The sequence below is a fragment of the Salmo salar genome, chromosome 05 (genome assembly GCF_965601325.2).
Source record: "Salmo salar chromosome 05, fSalSal1, whole genome shotgun sequence".
Lineage (NCBI taxonomy): Eukaryota > Metazoa > Chordata > Actinopteri > Salmoniformes > Salmonidae > Salmo > Salmo salar.
The window spans coordinates 50,897,206-50,915,449 of NC_138295.1; the positions used below are offsets into that span (position 1 = coordinate 50,897,206).

General features: G+C 41.9%; 2 protein-coding genes across 4 annotated transcripts in view; one reads left to right on the forward strand and one right to left on the reverse strand.

Annotated features, from left to right (window-relative positions):
- Nucleotides 1–473: 473 nt before the first annotated feature.
- Nucleotides 474–2,743, reverse strand: LOC106605050 (trophoblast glycoprotein). 3 transcript variants are annotated; one of them, XM_045718322.2, is made up of 3 exons: nucleotides 1,137–2,743; nucleotides 753–849; nucleotides 474–624 (listed from the first exon to the last, which is right to left on the reverse strand). In XM_045718322.2, exons 1-2 carry the CDS (start codon nucleotides 2,207–2,209, stop codon nucleotides 783–785), a joined length of 1,140 nt encoding a protein of 379 aa, XP_045574278.1. In that variant the 5' UTR covers nucleotides 2,210–2,743; the 3' UTR covers nucleotides 474–624; nucleotides 753–782. The 3 variants fall into 3 exon arrangements, 2 of the variants coding, with proteins under 2 accessions (XP_045574278.1, XP_014055773.2); XR_001328783.3 differs by having other exon boundaries at nucleotides 474–849; nucleotides 962–2,742; XM_014200298.3 differs by having other exon boundaries at nucleotides 474–849.
- A 3,806-nt stretch (nucleotides 2,744–6,549) lies between these two features.
- The window catches only part of LOC106605044 (inhibitor of Bruton tyrosine kinase), a 31,564-nt gene continuing 19,869 nt past the window's right edge, over nucleotides 6,550–18,244 (forward strand). Inside the window, exons 1-7 of the mRNA XM_014200284.3 lie at nucleotides 6,550–6,912; nucleotides 8,083–9,022; nucleotides 10,835–10,931; nucleotides 11,124–11,248; nucleotides 15,729–15,839; nucleotides 17,533–17,703; nucleotides 18,081–18,198. Coding sequence (XP_014055759.2) covers nucleotides 8,693–9,022; nucleotides 10,835–10,931; nucleotides 11,124–11,248; nucleotides 15,729–15,839; nucleotides 17,533–17,703; nucleotides 18,081–18,198 — 952 coding nt within the window. The 5' untranslated portion in view covers nucleotides 6,550–6,912; nucleotides 8,083–8,692. The remainder of the gene's footprint in view (nucleotides 6,913–8,082; nucleotides 9,023–10,834; nucleotides 10,932–11,123; nucleotides 11,249–15,728; nucleotides 15,840–17,532; nucleotides 17,704–18,080; nucleotides 18,199–18,244) is intronic.

Genomic DNA, 18,244 nt, shown 5'->3' on the forward strand with positions numbered 1-18,244 from the left:
CTATGCAATCATTTGACTATCGCGCCAGGGATTTCTACCCGAATCCCTGCAGGGATTAAATTGGACAGAAACATTCCTTCACATCTAGATTCCCAAATAGAGTGACAGATGAATTAATCATTGGAAAGTATTTCAAAATCAATTAATCTTCCAGGTCATTCTGCCACCGTCGAAAGTCCCAGTTAGCCTTTTCTCACCTCCTTAAGAGTAAAATTTGGCCACTCAATAATGCTTCTGCCTGTAATGTCTCATCTGCACGAGCTGACAGAGCTTGTTAATGTATAGAGGTGACATGTAAAGTCTTGCCTGTGTGGTATGGTTGGTGCTGACTGTAGCATGATGACCTCTGTCTGCATGTGTTTGAATCTGCAATGAGTGGGCACTTCTCCATTTCATGACCCTGAATCTCTGCTGCCCAAAATACCTCCACATTCCTGTCTCTGGAGTTTAAAGGACCTCAGTCGAGAAAGGAAAACAGCAACGCCATACAATTTATTCAGCTGTACATCATGAAAAATGTTGATAATGTCCACCTAACAAGTGCAATACTAATGAGAAATTAGCAAGTGCTTTAATAATCACATATTAAAAAGGAATAAAGACATCTAAACAAGCATAGCAACACTGTGCAGTGGGAGGAAAGTGGAAACAAAAACGTGATTAAAATATAACCAGCAGAAAGGATATAGATGTGTGTATATAGCCTAGTTAATACCAGTCAAAATAAGTCTGTTAGTTGGAGTTTTACGTACCATAATTTTTTGCTCAAGGAAGGGAACATTTTATAATACAGAGAGCCCGCTCACAAACCCCGTCTGAGTCATGATTCTCAATCCATGGAACGTTGAACTGCATGAAAAGGAGTAAAAACAAATAATCAGACACTGCGTTGCAGGGGCCAAGGGCATGCGTGATGGCAGATTGTGGGTCGTCATGACTGATGTAGAAGTCTGGACAGTACCATGGAGGGGGTTGCAGGCAGGCTGAAGCACCCCGGAACTAAAGAGTTGCTCATGTATATCTTGCTCTTGACAAGTCATAATGCCTCAGTCACTGTGGGGCCCTGGCTTACATAGCAGTCCACTTAAATGTCTAAGTTGAGGCTGGCCAACCTGGGGTCCGAGTTGATCTCATACCTGTAATGGTATCCCTCCATGTGGTCCCTGCATGCATCCCGAATATTGTATATCCACCGCTTGATCCCCTTCCTGTTGAGGTAGAGGACCAGCAGAAAGATCACTCCAATCAAGGCCAGCACCATGCCCAGAAAGACATACGAGGTCTCCAGCACACCTTTCATTTCACCTGAAAAGGTACACTCCAACTCTTTTATCTGGAGCAACGGTAACTGCCGCAGAACCTCCGGGTCAGAACAGGTCATATTCTGCTTGTCTGTGACCTGCTCAGAGCTCTTCAGCCAGGCCACAAGGTCCTCAATATTGCAGTCACAGAGCCAAGGGTTTCCTGCCAGATGCACCTGAAGCCCAGGCTTGAGGCTTAAGTCCATCAGTGTAGTGTTGGGTAGTTCCCTCAGGGCATTGTTCCTCAAGTCTAACTCACGGAGCCGAGGAACACTCAGCATCCCTTTCTGGATGAAAATTAGGGAGTTGTTTTGTAGGTTGAGGATGGTGAGGTTGGAGAGCCGGGAGAACATGTCCTCAGGGAGGACCACCAGGTCATTGTTGGACAGGTCTAAGCGGGTAAGTTGAAGGGCTCCGCCACTCCGTAGCAGACTGAAGAGCTCATCCATGGAAGTACGGTTGTAAAAAGCCCTGCTGAGGTTAAGGTCCAGCAGTTTGTTGTAATCAGGGAAGGCTTGAGCACTAAAATGCAGAATCCTGTTGTTACTCAAGTCTAGCAGCCTGAGATTTGGCAAGTTGTTGAATACATTGTGGTCCACCAGCTCCACCTGGTTTCCTGTGAGATACAAGTCTGTTAACTGCTCAAGAGGCACAGGGAAAGACACAGCTGTGAGATGGGAAATGTTGTTCCCAGTAATGAACAGGGTTTTAGTGTTTGCTGGCAATGGCTGTGGAACCGCGAATAAACCCTGGTTCAAACATTTGACCGTGGATGTGAAACAGACGCATTTGTCAGGACAGGCTGAATTTGAAACAAGGACAGCAAAGAAAAACCACAAACGAAGCAGAGTCGTATTCTCTCGGGTTTCTTCAAGTTTACAACATAACAATGAGCTCACAAAACGCATTTTCTCACCCGTGGTTCCAATGAATCTGATATATGAAACGAAGCACAACGCGTAGAACGTGTACAAATGTTTTTTTTCCCCCCGAATCAATCCAACTTCAAGTTCCTGTCCTCCACATGCAAAATGCTACTTTTCAACCTTTTTCCTGAAGGAAATATCTTCACTTCCGATTTAAACTGGGTGGCAACGATTACATTCATTAGCTAAACAGCATTCTCGCATACATTTACGAAGAGAAAAGTTTTTGTTGCCAACCAGTCTCTCATCATGCTCCTCGTGTTTGTGGGGCTTTCAAATCCGGTTGATGTTCGTTTTATCGCACAGTTCTCACTAAAATGTATTCGCACACGCTCGAGTCAGCCTTTGACGTGAAGTGCGTAAACAGCCATTAGATTTCGAGGAGTCCAATAAAACAAAGAAAACACCATATAATGTTCGAACAAAAGTATATGAGCACACTTGGTCCAACGATGCTTCCCTCGAATCAACAGAATAGACCCTTCTGCAAGTGGGGTATGCGAAAAATTAATCCGCGACGGCCAAACCACTGCAAGGCTTAGGCTATACCATGTTCCATTACAATGGGTGAGCAATGAAACTTTTGTAACTTAATGTTGGCATTCAGCAAATTCAATATTTGTTATATATCCTTATTATTGCTCACATTTCTTGTTTCCTTTATTTATTTAAATGTATATACAATCACAATATTTGCAGTCTCTATTGGGCATTTCCCTAATGGTCAAGAAAATGCTATGGGTGTGCACCAAAAAAAACACCGCTTCATAGCAGAAGTAGCCTAGTTTGATCTAATGAAAGGTTTTCGATCCAAAATCAAACACATCATCAACTATACTCAATTATTGGAAACTGTAAACAAGTATTGCATATGATTTAATATCATTAGTTACATCTCAGATACATTGTAGATATCTGGGCCACTCAGCCAATGTGCTGGAGAGCTAAGGGAATGCAATTTTAAACCTCAGAACACAAGAACCCATTAGTCTCAGACTTTATGATTCAATTGAATGATTATTGTCAAGTGAAAATCCATCACTTTGGTTGTGTAATGCACTTCCTCACTTAATGTAGGCTATTATGTGCTTTTAGAGGGGAATGACAATCAAAAGATAGTGCATAATGTGGGTGGTTTAATGTACTATAGCCTACTGGGCTGCACTTTTTTGAATAGCCAGCAGTAAAATGTGAGCATAGCCAGCAGTGGGAAGTAGGGGTTCTGAGGATGCTGCAGATAAATAAAAAATATATAATAATAAATAAAATATGACTATTTTTTTGGTTCCACAAAATTAGTGAACTAGATCCCCCTCACCCGACAGCACCCCCAACCCAGAACATCTTCTCGCGGCCATGTGTCATTTTAGACAGTTATCATTAATTTATATTAGTTAACAGCCAATATATAATCCTAATTGATTGATGAGGAGCACAAAGGGTCCAGGGCATAACACTGATGAAGTTCTGGGGTGGAGAGAAACCAAGCACTGCTGTGTGTGTGTGTGTGTGTGTGTGTGTGTGTGTGTGTGTGTGTGTGTGTGTGTGTGTGTGTGTGTGTGTGATTGAGAGCGAGATAGTACATAGGTTTACACAGTAAAATTCATGCTCTTATACATGTAGTTACATTTACGTCATTTAGCAGACACTCTTATCCAGAGCGACTTACTGGAGCAATATGGGTTAAGTGCCTTGCTCAAGGGCACATCAACACATTTTTCACCTTGTCGGCTCAGGGATTCAAACCAGTGACCTTTTGGTTACTGGCCCAACGCTCTTAACCGTTAGGCTACCTGCACTGTAATTACTCTAGTAACAACATTCTATTAAAATGTTAATTGATAAAAACCTATTAACATAACTTTTATTGATCAAATGTAATGTTTTTGTAATTACATAAGATAAACTTATCCCCTTGTAAAATAGTTGAACTGCTGCTCACCAGATCTTCCTGTACCAAAAGTTAAGAACTTAATCTGGTCTAAATAAAGGAGAGCAGCATAAAAATAGTTTATTTCCAAAATGGTATATCCACCAATTTTTCACGTTTTTTTTTTTCATCAGAAATATATGTTTATGGGTACCTTTGTGTGTGTGTAAAATATTACTGTTCTCAGATTTTTAATTCGTAGATTTTAGATGTGTATTAAAATGTTATTTTTCTTCTGCAAAACGCTATATATATATATATATATATATATATATATATATATATATATATATCCCATTGTTTAGCTGGAATAGAAGTATCCTGTATATTTAACATATAAATTCTACCCATAATAAATCCAGCCTCATGCTATAGCGTTTAGTTGGTCTCGTCCCAAATAGCACCCTATTCCCTGTATTGTACACTACTTTTGACCAGAGCCCAGATCTCATATGACGGTTAAATATAGGCCTATTTTCTTAATATTTAAGTCACAAATACATTTGTACAGTTCTTTATTAAAATGTAATTATGTGTCACATTTAACTGTGTAAAACTTTGTAGTGCAACTTTGTTTCTCAGAGTGAGGCAAACATAACACTACATCAAATCATATCAAATCATATGTATTTATATAGCCCTTCTTACATCAGCTGATATCTCAAAGTGCTGTACAGAAACCCAGCCTAAAACCCCAAACAGCAAGCAATGCAGGTGTAGAAGCACGGTGGCTAGGAAAAACTCCCTAGAAAGGCCAAAACCTAGGAAGAAACCTTGAGAGGAACCAGGCTATGAGGGGTGGCCAGTCCTCTTCTGGCTGTGCCGGGTGGAGATTATAACAGAACATGGCCAAGATGTTCAAATGTTCATAAATGACCAGCATGGTCAAATAATAATAATCATAGTAGTTGTCGAGTGTGCAACAAGTCAGCAACTCATGAGTAAATGTCAGTTGGCTTTTTCATAGCCGATCTTTGAGAGTACCTCTACCGCTCCTGCTGTCTCTAGAGAGTTGAAAACAGCAGGTCTGGGACAGGTAGCACGTCCGGTGAACAGGTCAGGGTTCCATAGCCGCAGGCAGAACAGTTGAAACTGGAGCAGCAGCACGGCCAGGTGGACTGGGGACAGCAAGGAGTCATCATGCCAGGTAGTCCTGAGGCATGGTCCTAGGGCTCAGGTCCTCTGAGAGAGAGAAAGAAAGAGAGAAAGAGAGAATTTAGAGAGAGCATATTTAAATTCACACAGGACACCGGATAAGACGAGAAATACTCCAGATGTAACAGACTGACCCTAGCCCCCCCGACACATAAACTACTGCAGCATAAATACTGGAGGCTGAGACAGGAGGGGTCAGGAGACACTGTGGCCCCGTCCGATGATACCCCCGGATACCCAGATTCGTCCGTCAGACTGCCAGGTGGTGAAGCGTGATTCGGGTATGGCTGAAATAGCAACGGGTATGGCTGAAATAGCCAAATCCACTAATTTGAAGGGTTGTCCACATACTTTTGGGCATGTATTGTATCTCGTTTTGCAACAAAATGTTTGTCTCCATGAAATAAAATCTAGTGATAGGTTTCAAACAAATACATGCCTGTCATTAAAACAACCCCATGCCATGATTAGATGGTGAAAAAACACACCAATCTCCTTCCTTCGTTCTTTAAACTAAAAAAGTGTATTTACCAACATTTCTGAAAATGGATATATAGTGTTTTCAATTGAAACTCTTCATAACTACACAGGCATATGTTTTGAAGAATAACCTAATTTAAAGTTTTACCAAAGTATGTACCAAAGTCTTTCTGACTGCACTCTTTCCTCATTAGTGGTGGTTTCTAATGACTGGCCTCCTGATCTTAGTCAGCAGCAGAATTGTTCTCCTAGGATTAAGAAGAATAATGCTGCTATTGTAGCAAAAAAAGTAAATGTGTGACTAGAGAAGGAAAGACTCATCAATATGTAATTGTGTGTCAAGCCCTGGTGTGAACCCAATGTCTAACCCTAGCTCCAACCTTGACCCCTTATCTATTCTTAACTGGAGCCCACGTGACCATCATTTGAAACTAAGAGATGTGGAGGTGAAATCATTTTTCCTTTTCAGGAACCTTCATGCAGGAACCTTCATGCAAAAACATATTGTGTTGATTAAACAACCAATACATGATGTAATTAGTCTACTCCCAGCTCATAACTTAGAGGATGTGTCACTTTTCGTTTATTAAAAGACAGCCTATTTCTCCAAGCAGTGACGTCAATCATCGAGAGGAATTATTTTGACAGTGTGCCAATCATCTGTGACAGAGGGAGGGCGCTATCAGGGATTTACATATGTGGCTAGAAGATATACGTTCTCCTGTGACTGGTGCACATATCGGTGTTCATATTTTTAATGCAGTCATTTAGTACCTGTGCCAGGTTTTCAATATAAAGTGCTTAATCAACTCCACATTGACAAATGCAACCAGACCACGGAGGTTTGACCAGACTTTCGTATGGTAATCTAAAGCGATTATAGTGAAACCGTCCAATTGAAAACGGGATTGCAAGATCTCTCAACCAATCAGAAGTCTCCGTGTTGCCCAGCCTTCCTCCTTTTTTGGAACCTTACTTAACTGTGGAATAGCATCTGTTTTGCCCAAATATCCAGGTTTAATAGGAGCATTTAGCGATGTATATTTTTGAAACGATGACACAGTGGATGTGTATCATTGGAGCAAGCTTCATAACCACTTTCGTCTTCATCTAGCGACAGGTGAGAAAGTGAAATGTGATCGTGGCAATCTATTTTCACTGCAACTCGCTAGCATAGCTAATCTAACTAAACATCACCACGTCAGTAACGTCATTCAGACCTCGATGGTCATATCAGAGTAACAACCAACTACATTGTCACCCGTGCCGTATATAACAAGTTTTATTTAGATTAAAGTATTTGAGAGATTGTCCAGTATGTTAATGGTTTGTAGCTAATTTTCAGCTTTCCAAGTTCAAATGCTAGCTAGCTATCAATGTACCAGGTAACTAGCCATGATTTAGAGAATGAACGATTCAGGAAACTGTTAAATCATGGTGAAAAATGTTGGTGTAGATGTATATATCTAGTTGCAATACCACTGGATTACATTGTAACTAGCAGCCCAGTGAATAAAAAATAATGGAGGCCTATTGTCTGCTGTTCTCCTTAAGAGACTTAACGTTAGGATAACTATGTTTGTTAGTTAGCCAACTAAGTAACTTAGCAAGTAGGGTAGATGGAAGCAGCATCGACTGTATCTGCTAGTAACTTAGCTAATCAAGATATGTTAGCTATGTTCACTACACTGTGGACATTTAATGCACACCATACATCTGACAGGTATTTTGTAGACCAATGCATCTTTATTTAAATACCTTTTTTATTATACTCATGTTTTTCACTTTCACAACTCCAAACTGTGCATGATGTGGAAACAGTCAGTGGAAAACTGTTGCAGTTGCATGTTCCTGTTTTGATCCCCTTGTTTATTGTCGTGTTACTAAAACGTTTGTGCAGTATTTTTGGCCTGGAGTCAATAGACAGCCTAGCTGGGCAACTATTATAGGCATAGTAGGGTCAAGTCAATTGATCCTTGCTGGTTGTCTCTGCATATCTGGGGTGCTGAACTGTACTTTGACCTCTGTTGACCTTTCAACATTGCTTGCTAGGTTTTAACCGTTTAATCTATGTAACATAGTACAGTTAAAGAGCAAGTTTGGTATGTTGGATTTTCCAGAGCATGTATTTGTTCTTGGCGCTTTGAATAAGCCTGTTCTGTGGCGTTGTGGACAAATTTAGTACATGCCAGGTTTATGTTGTGTAGCTATGAATCCAGTTGTTTTCTCTGCCTTGCATGTACTTCCAGTGTTTTACAACTAATGACTGTGTCCACACTTTCTTCCCCAGGTTCCTAATACAATTATGGAGTTTTGAGAAGGGTTTTGTGTGTGTTGGGGGGGAAAGGGGGCCTTTCCCCTCAATTTGGATGGACTATTTGAAGAGACTTTCTGGAGGGTTAATGAACTTGTTGCCCTTTGTAAAATATTGTATTTAAAAAAAATAAACAAATTTTTAAAGGAGAAAGTATTTTTAAGAAATATTTCTAGTATATTTGTATTTTATGTAAGTATAGTAGTTATAGACGTTTATTTAATGAATTCCTGATGCCATTGTATGTTTCAAACACATTTGGTTGTGTTGAGCTTTGGGTTGACATGGTGGACTGAGATGACCTAAAACAAGGCCCTGGGGTTGCTAGGGTGCGGTGGAACCTCAACACAAGCACAATTCTAGCACCCCAAAACAATCTCCCACTTTTTTCTATTTTCTTCCGAGAGCAGTTACATTATAGTTTCAAAGTCAAACTGACTTGACCTAAAGCATTATCTTAGGGTTTGTTGTACTGAAGGGTTGCTGTTTCAGTGTTTGTTTTAGAGTTGGGAGTGTGGGGGGGAGCAGGGTCTCTGTGACTGCATTAGAGCGGGGAGTTCACAGCAAAGTTTAGAAGTCACTCAGGATGAGCGTGGTGATGGCAACCCCAGACTGCACGCCAAAGTGCCGCTCCATGCGGCATGCAGATGAGGTGGTGGCGGCGCTGACGCAGGGTTCAGAGGGGCGCTTGCAGGCCTTCCTCAACACCCACTGCCACAACGCGGCCACACTGAGGGACGCCTTCGGCCGCACGGCCCTGCACCTGGCCGCCTCGCTGGGCAAGAGGGCCCTGCTGGAGTGGCTGCTGGAGAGGAAGAGCGCTGACCTCATGGTGAAGGACAAGGAGTCTGGCTGGACCGCCCTGCACCGCAGCGTCTTCTACGGACACATCCACTGCCTCATGTCACTTGTTAAGGTGAGTCTCCCTCTGTGTTTCAGAACTAATGTTGAGATGACTGGGCCTCCTTTGGCCTTTACATACAGTGGCAAGAAAAAGTATGTGAACCCTTTTGTATTACCTAGATTTCTGCATAAATTGGTCATCAAATTTGATCTTCATCGAAGTCAAACAATAGACAAACACAGTGTGCTTAAACCAATAACACACAAAAATATGTTTTCATGTCTTTATTGAGCATACTGTGTTAACATTCACAATGCAGGGTGGGAAAAGTATGTGAACCCATGGATTTAATAAGTGGTTGACCCTCCTTTGGCAGCAATGACCTCAACCAAAAGTTTTCTGTAGTTGACCTGCACAACGGTCAGGAGTTTTGGACCATTCCTCTTTATAAAACTGTTTCAGTTCAGCAATGTTCTTGGGATGTCTAGTTGAACCGCTCTCTTGAGGTCATGCCACAGCATCTCCATTCGTTGAGGTCAGGACTCTGACTGGGCCACTCCAGAAGGTGTATTTGCTTCTGTTGAAGCCATTTTTAAAAATATTTTCTTTTGTGTGTTTTGGGTCATTGTCCTGTTGCATCACCCAACTTCTGAGTTTCAACTGGCAGACAGATAGCATTTTGTTCTCCTGCAAAATGTCTTGATAAACTTGGGAATTCATTTTTCAGTCTGATAGGGCATGGACAGCTTGCTGAGGCAGCAAAGTAGCCCCAAACCATGATGCTCCCTCCACCATACTTTACAGTTGGGATGAGGTTTTGATGTTGGTGTGGTGTCCTTTGCCATTTTTTTCTCCACACATAGTGTTGTGTGTTCCTTCCAAAGAACTCAACTTTAGTTTCATCTGTCCACAGAATATTTTGCCAGTAGCGCTGTGGAACATCCAGGTGCTCTTTCAGATGTGCAGCAATGTTTTTTTGGACACCAGTGGCTTCTTCCGTGGTGTCCTCCCATGAACACCATTTTTGTTTAGTGTTTTACGTATCGTAGACTTGTCAACAGAGATGTTATTATGTTCCAGAGATTTCTGTAAGTCTTTAGCTGACACTCTAGGATTCTTCTTAACCTCATTGAGCATTCTGCACTGCTCTTGTAGTCATCTTTGCAGGATGGCCACTCCTAGGGAGAGTAGCAACAGTACTGAACTTTCTCCATTGATAGACAATTTGTCTTACCGTGGACTGACGAACATCAAAGCTTTTAGAGATCATTTTGTAAACCTTTCCAGGTTTGTGCAAGTCAACAATTATTAATCTTAGGTCTTCTGAGATCTCTTTTGTTCGAGGAATGGTTCACATCAGGAAATGCTTCTTGTTAACAGCAAACCTGCATTTTGTGAGTTTTTTTATAGGGCAGGGCAGCTCTAACCAACATCTCCAATCTTGTCTCATTGATTGGACTCCAGGTTAGCTGACTCCAATTAGCTTTTGGAGAAGTCATTAGCCTAGGGGTTCACATACTTTTCCCAACCTACACTGTGAATATTTAAATTATGTATTCAATATAGACAAGACAAATACAATATTTTGTGTGTTATTAGTTGTAGCACACTGTTTCTAAATTGTTGTGACTTAGATGAAGATCAGATAAAAATGTTGGTCCAATTTATGCAGAAATCCAGGTAATTCCAAAGGGTTCACATACTTTTGCTTGCCACTGTAAATGATTGGTATGTGGAGGAAGACATGTATATGGCTTCCATTGGCAGTACTTTTGTTCTGTAGCTACTCTATTCTTGCTTGCTTCATCACTGGCCTACAGCTAGGTGTAGTTAAATGGAAATAATATTGTGGCTCTAGTCTAGAATGGTGCTTCTGTGTTGCAGCATGGCGGCATTCTCTCCACCCAGGATAAGGAGGGCCTCTCTGTCCTGGACTTAACCATAAAGGACAGACCAGCACACGTGGTATTTACAAAGACTGGTGAGGATAGCTTATCATTTCATATCCATCTCTCATTTAGACTATGCATGATAAAAAGTGAAAAGTGGATGTTTCTTTTAAGCACGTAGTTTAAGACAGTTGTCATTCGTTGTTGCCTACTTGTAGAAAATAGTGTTGGAAGTCTTGGCTGTGGCAGGCATTATTTTTTAACTTTATTTTTCTCTCTCTCAGACCCCACTGAGGTATATACTTGGGGGAATAACACCAATTTCAGTCTGGGGCATGGGAACCAGGAGAGCAGGCATCACCCGGAGATTGTGGATCTGTTTGCCCGGACCGGGGTTTACGTCAAACAGGTAAACAAACCGATCCAATAAATGTTCTCTTGAATTATTTTCAGTCTACGCTCTGTTCCGTTCCTCTTAAGGGGAGAAGATGTTCTGCCTCTGTTTGCCACCAGCCATTAGATAGTCACATGAGTCATTATAGGGCTTCCCCACCTTAAACACCCTAGTTCCCTGGGGCCTCCTCCCTCCACATAGACTTGGCCACAATATATGGCTCACCAGGGGGATCCATCACAACAATGCTTATGTAAAAACACGGTTGTACCATCTGCGTCTCCTGGATAACAGACACGTCACCTGCCCCCCCCCCCGCACCTCCTGCAAAACAGACCCCCTCCTGGGATATTCCCCTGACAACAGGCTGCTCTCCCGGGAACAACGGGCATGGGTAGAAACTAGGAAACAAAGTTCTTATTGGGTGGTTGTGTACGGTATAAGGGGTAAAATCACAGCGATGGTAACTGGCTATTATGAACCTCTCTATTAACAATGCTAAAACCACATCAGGAGACTACTTTTGAAGTCTGGGCAACATCTAAGACATTTTGTTTGTGTAGTTACCTTTTAATTCAAGCGCACATGCACCGAGCACTGTTTAGTTAGCTGTGTTTTTCTGTAGCACACGTGATAGAGTTAGCAAAACAAATGCCCACTCGATTGATGCAAATATTCATGAAATCATTCTACCAGGTAGGCAGAGGCTACTTTTTAGTTAACGTTTTAATTGATTAGGTTTTTGGGAAAGCCTTTCCATCTACCAGAAGACAATTATCATTAGCATTGCTGTATTTTTTTCCCCTGATCCTTATTTCATTTTTTTGTGGTTGCAACAATTTTGAGGCAGTGCGCCTAAATGAATACAGGGGAAACACTGACTGACATCATTGTCCTCCCATCACTATGGATTTGGGGTTTTAGAAATTGAAATATCAGTCGTAATCTCCTTTGAGTGAGCTGCTGAGTGAGAGGGTGAATGAATGAGAGGAGTAGGACAGGTGCACTGGGCTTGGGTTCTGTGTCTGGCTTTGTCTAGCCCAGCTCTGCATGGTTTAACCCACGTTGGCCTTATGTGCGGTCTGCTCTACAATGTCAGTGATGGCCATGTGGAGGCTCTTAGTGTGATTACAGCTATTGGCACCAGACAGCACCTGTGTCACTGCCCAGTCTGTCTCCTCTCTTTAGTATAGAGCAGGGTTTCCCAACTCGTGGCCCCTTGTTTTATTTGGCCCCCAAGTTTACGGAGAAAAAAAAAATGTAATTTTCATTGTTGGACATAAAAGACTGTAAAAACACCAGAAAATCAGCTCCAAGTGATTTTAATTTAAGAAATCTGTTTCAAGTATTCCCAAGCATAATAGAGAGATGTGTCGTATCCAAATTTAAGCAAGGTTTGAAATTATTGTTTTAGTCAAACGGGATATTTTTGGGCGTCTTGCGGTCAATTTTCAGTTTACAAATGATTTGTAATTACAGTTGAAGTCGGAAGTTTACATATACCTTAGCCAAATACGTTTAAACTCGGTTTTTCACAATTCCTGACATTTAATCCTTGTAAAAATTCCCTGTCTTAGGTCAGTTAGGATCACCACTTTATTTTAAGAATGTGAAATGTCAGAATAATAGTAGAAAATTATTTATTTCAGCTTTTATTTCATCACATTCACAGTGGGTCAGAAGTTTACATACACTCAATTTGTATTTGGTAGCATTTTAAATTGTTTAACTTGGGTCAAATGTTTCGGGTAGCGTTCCACAAGCTTCCCACAATATGTTGGGTGAATTTTGGCCCATTCCTCCTGACAGAGCTGGTGTAACTGAGTCAGGTTTGTAGGCCTCCTTGCTCGCACAAGCTTTTTCAGTTTTTGCCCACAAATTTTCTATGGGATTGAGGTCAGGGCTTTGTGATGGCCACTCCAATACCTTGACTTTGTTGTCCTTAAGCCATTTTGCCACAACTTTGGAAGTATGCTTGGGGTCATTGTCCATTTGGAAGACCCATTTGTGACCAAGCTTTAACTTCCTGACTGATGTCTTAAGATGTTGCTTCAATATATCCACATCATTTTCCTTCCTCAAAATGCCATCTATTTTGTGAAGTGCACCAGTCCCTCCTGCAGCAAAGCACCCCCACAACATGATGCTGCCACCCCTGTGCTTCACGGTTGGGATGGTGTCTGTTGCTTGCAAGCCTCCCCCTTTTTCCTCCAAACATAACGATGGTCATTATGGGCAAACAGTTATATTTTTGTTTCATCAGACCAGAGGACATTTCTCCAAAAAGTACGATCTTCGTCCCCATGTGCAGTTACAAACCGTAGTCTGGCTTTTTTATGGCGGTTTTGGAGCAGTGGCTTCTTCCTTGCTGAGCGGCCTTTCAGGTAATGTCGATATAGGACTCGTTTTACTGTGGATATAGATACTTTTGTTCCTGTTTCCTCCAGCATCTTCACAAGGTCCTTTTGTCCTGTTCTGGGACAGATTTGCACTTTTCAAACCAAAGTACGTTTATCTCTAGGAGACAGAACGCGTCTCCTTCCTGAGCGGTATGACGGCTGCGTGGTCCCATGGTGTTATATACTTGTGTACTATTGTTTGTACAGATGATCGTGGTACTTTCAGGCGTTTAGAAATGCCTCCCAAGGATGAGCCAGACATGTGGAGGTCTACAATTTTTTTTTCTGAGGTCTTGGCTGTTTTCTTTTGATTTTCCTATGATGTCAAGCAAAGAGGCACTGAGTTTGAAGGTAGGCCTTGAAATACATCCACAGGTACACCTCCAATTGACTCAAATGATGTCAATTTGCCTATCAGAAGCTTCTAAAGCCATGACATAATTTTCTGGAATTTTCCAAGCTGTTTAAAGGCACAGTCAACTTAGTGTATGTAAACTTCTGACCCACTGGAATTGTGATACAGTGAAATGATCTGTCTGTAAACAATTGTTGGAAAATGACTTGTTATGCAGAAAGTAGATGTCCTAACCGCCTTGCCAAAACTATAGTTTCTTAACAAGAAATTTGTGGAGCGGTTGAAAAACAAGTTTTAATGACACCAACATAAGTGTATGTAAACTTCCGACTTCAACTGAATGTTCCTGCCGCCATCATCCGCTCAAAAACAAATCTGGCTGCGGCTTAATCTAGTTGATGGTCCCTGGTGTTATGTTTTAATTATCAGAGTAAGAACTCGATGGACACTATGAAAGCTTAAACCAAGTTTATTCTTCCTAAAGGATCAAACAGCGGAACAGACATGTTTACAATAGTGGTGGTATATGTACCCTAATTTGGGGTGGATTCTCCTCCTCCTCTCAACACTACATCTCTGTTAGGCAGGAAATTAAGTGACGCGGGCAAAAAAAACTCTTCCTTCTCCCTTAACGTGACCTGACCTCGACCCCCTTCATCACTAATCCATGCTCTCTCCCCTTATCAGTGCTGCCACATGATTGGTAACTTTTGGTGTAGACCTAAACCTAATCACTTAAAATTTCAATATGATACCTGATAATTTACCCTTATTCAAAGTTTAGGAGTTAGAACCCAGAATCCATCACTGGTATAGAGGGCGTTGAGACGTCTGAGGAAGAAACCTTGTAAGGTAACTTTGTGTTTTTTAGGTAACGTTCTAGAGATCTATGATATAATGTTGTAAAGATGTAGACCCTAACTCTGGTTAGAACCGTTTTCCAGCGGTTATTTAGACTCTGACAGGAAGGACCTTTTTACAGGGAGCTATGCTAGGGAATGCAATCCTATGACATCAGCTCTAGAGCTCTGCTACAGCTCATGATGCCATAGGATGGCACGCATTCCTAGTTTACTACAGATTTTGACAAAAGTCTTTGGGTTAGATACATTCTAGATATATCAGATGTCATATTGAAATGTAATGACCAAACTTTTGAGTTTCTCTAAGTTTCATTATTGTCCTATGGCAGGTTGCTGTTTAGCTTCTATATTTTATACACATTTTCACGACCTGTGCATTTTCATGACCTTTGCTCAGTGGGGAGCAGGTCCCATTTCAAGACCTCTCAGCGACCTACTGGTACCCCCCACATGGAGGCAGAGAGCCTTTGTCCTCAGTGCTTCCTGCTCACAGTTCAGCAGGTGCTGAGTGTTAAATATTTATCCCAGTATGACATGCTTTAATTAAATGAGCCACGGCTGTGTGTGTGGGGCTGTCTCGTTATCAATGTGATACTCGGGGAAACATCCCTTTCGCCCTATTGCGAGCTGGAGGGGAGTGATGCATTAGTAATGATGTTTACTTTTCCACTTGTTCCCCGGGCTATAGTACCACCACTATTTGACTATTACTATGAGAGGGCTTTGGCCACGGAAATGGAAAGACCCGCACAATCAAACATGCTGATGTCCTTTCTTTGAGTTCTTGTAAAGAGTATTTGACAACGGAGCAAAATTTGTCTCACCGAATAGACCTACGTTATTGATTACCACATTTTTTTTTTCTCCTTTCCTCTCAGGTGGTGCTGTGTAAGTTCCACTCAGTGTTCCTGTCTCAGAAGGGACGGGTGTATACCTGTGGACACGGGCAGGGAGGTCGGCTGGGACACGGGGACGAACAGACATATCTGGTGAGAATACTACACTGTTTTGCAGAGGTAGGACCAAGTCATTGTTTTACAAGTCACAAGTAAGTCTTAGCACTCAAGTCCCAAGTCAAGACAGTCAAGTCTCAAGTCAAGCCCATTAAGTGTCAAGTCTCAAGTCCTTAACTTTGAGTTTCGAGTCCTAAACAAGTCATAATGTACTCCTCACCAAATGTAATACCATTTAATATTTTTAACAAGAGTAATAGTTAGTATATTACATTTACGCAAATCATGAATGCTTTTAAAAATATCTATTTATTACCACCCCTCACCCAATAGTGTACGACTATTGAGGATCACAATGGGGCGCAATCGGGCGACGTAGGCTTGTACACAATCGCCCAACCTTATTTTAGGAACAGCAGTAACATCAGGCAGGATTTAGGTTACCAACTGCCTAGCCAGTTGTAGCTCAATCTTGGGTGCAATGTTCCCGCACTGACTGACTGACTGACTGACTGTGTGGAGGCTCATTGATTTAACGTTACACAAGCCTACATGATACGCTAGTAAAGTTATAAAATATATAGCTGTCGGCTAAATTACCGTTCTTTGTGCTGCTTCAAATGTCAAACAAAGTTGGAAATTGTAGCGCCTCCGTCTGTAATCCATTTTTTGTTGATACAGCGTCGTCTTTATATCCGAAAAATAATATTTTGGGGTATCATCTTTCCAAGGGCTCCATCTGAATTCATCCGCTGACATTCCTCTGCACTGCCACGCACAACCTTTTCTCAGCTGGCACAATTTGATTGGCTGCTGTCTGATTCAAACTGTAATTCGTTAAATGAGGAGTTGATGCGCTGCACACTTTTTTTAATAGCATCATATTTAATATTTAGGCTTGGGGAGGGTGTCAGGTCGAGTCATAAGTCAAGTCACGAGTCATTGGTGTCAAAGTCGAGTTGCAAGTCATCATATTTGTGACTTGAGTCCAAGTCATGTGACTCGAGTCCACACCTCTGATGTATTATATCTGACCTATCATAATTTATTGGTCACATACACGTGTTTAGCAGATGTTATTGCGGGTGTAGTGAAATGCTTGACCTATGACCTACTCCGACTGTTTGGCCTGTGTTATAATAATTAGGTTGGTGCTTACATTTGTCCTTTTTCACATGTATATTCTACACGTGTGAATTGGAAATGTGTATTTTGCATATCCTACTCCCCCCTGAGACACCCTTCGAGAGGGAGTCATGACCAGGGATCAGCCATTATTGACGGCGACCCTGGAGCAATTAGGGTTAAGTGCCTTTCTCAAGGGCACATAGTGCAAAATCTGTCATAGTTGGCTCGGTGATTCGAACCAGCAACCTTTCGGTTACTGGACCAGCGCTCTTAACTGCTAGGCTACCTGCTGTATGGCTGTCTAACTGTGTTCACATGCTTCTAGCTTGGTTAGCTGTAACCACTCCACCCTGAGTGTACCTGGGGTTTAGTTGCCGCCGCCTCTCTCTATAACATCATTTTGTTAACCTGGGGTCAAATAGTTTTTGAAATGTTTGAGCTTATCTGGCACAATGGAATAGTTCCAAAAGTGTAAACTTCAATATTGCTCCATTTTGAAGGTACTCCAGAGCAGGCTCAAGCAAACGCTCAAAGTATTTGATATATTTAAAAAGTCAAATAGGGCTGTGGATTTTGGGCTCATGTGCATTTCATCTGTCAGGTTCCTCGGATGGTGGAGGGGCTCCTGTCCCATCACTGCTCCCAGGTGGCTGCAGCCAAGGATCACACAGTGGTGCTGACCGAGGAGGGCTATGTCTACACCTTCGGCCTCAACACCTTCCACCAGCTGGGCCTGGCTCCCCCGCCCGCCTCTAGCCACCTGCCCAAACAGGTAAGAGAGCACCTGGCCATCATAGCTAGGCAGCTAGATGGGGAGTTTCCCCTTACCATGTGACCGGAGTAGGACAAGCTAAGGAAAAACTCCTGGGGTCTCATTTTATTATGACAATTGCATAAACATAATCAATGCAAGAATACTTACTGCATAAATTGTTTGTTCTCCTTTTCAATCAACTTAAACTTATGTAAATGCTGAAATCACATTGACAAAGTGTTTTATATTAATGATTTATGAACGTGCCACTCACTGCCCCTGGCCCCCATCATAAGACTAACATGTACATAGAGCAGACACTTGAATGTGTGGTATGCTGAATTACAGTTTGGATTGGTTGTTGACTGACATTGGTCTTGACCAATGGGATGCAGGTATTCTCCAAGAACCTTAAAGGCAGGACTGTGATTGGTGTAGCAGCAGGGAGATTCCACACAGTGCTGTGGACCAGGGAGGCTGTCTACACAGTGGGACTGAATGGAGGGCAGCTGGGTAAGTCATTATGACTGGCACACCATAGCAAAACATTGGTGTCCAA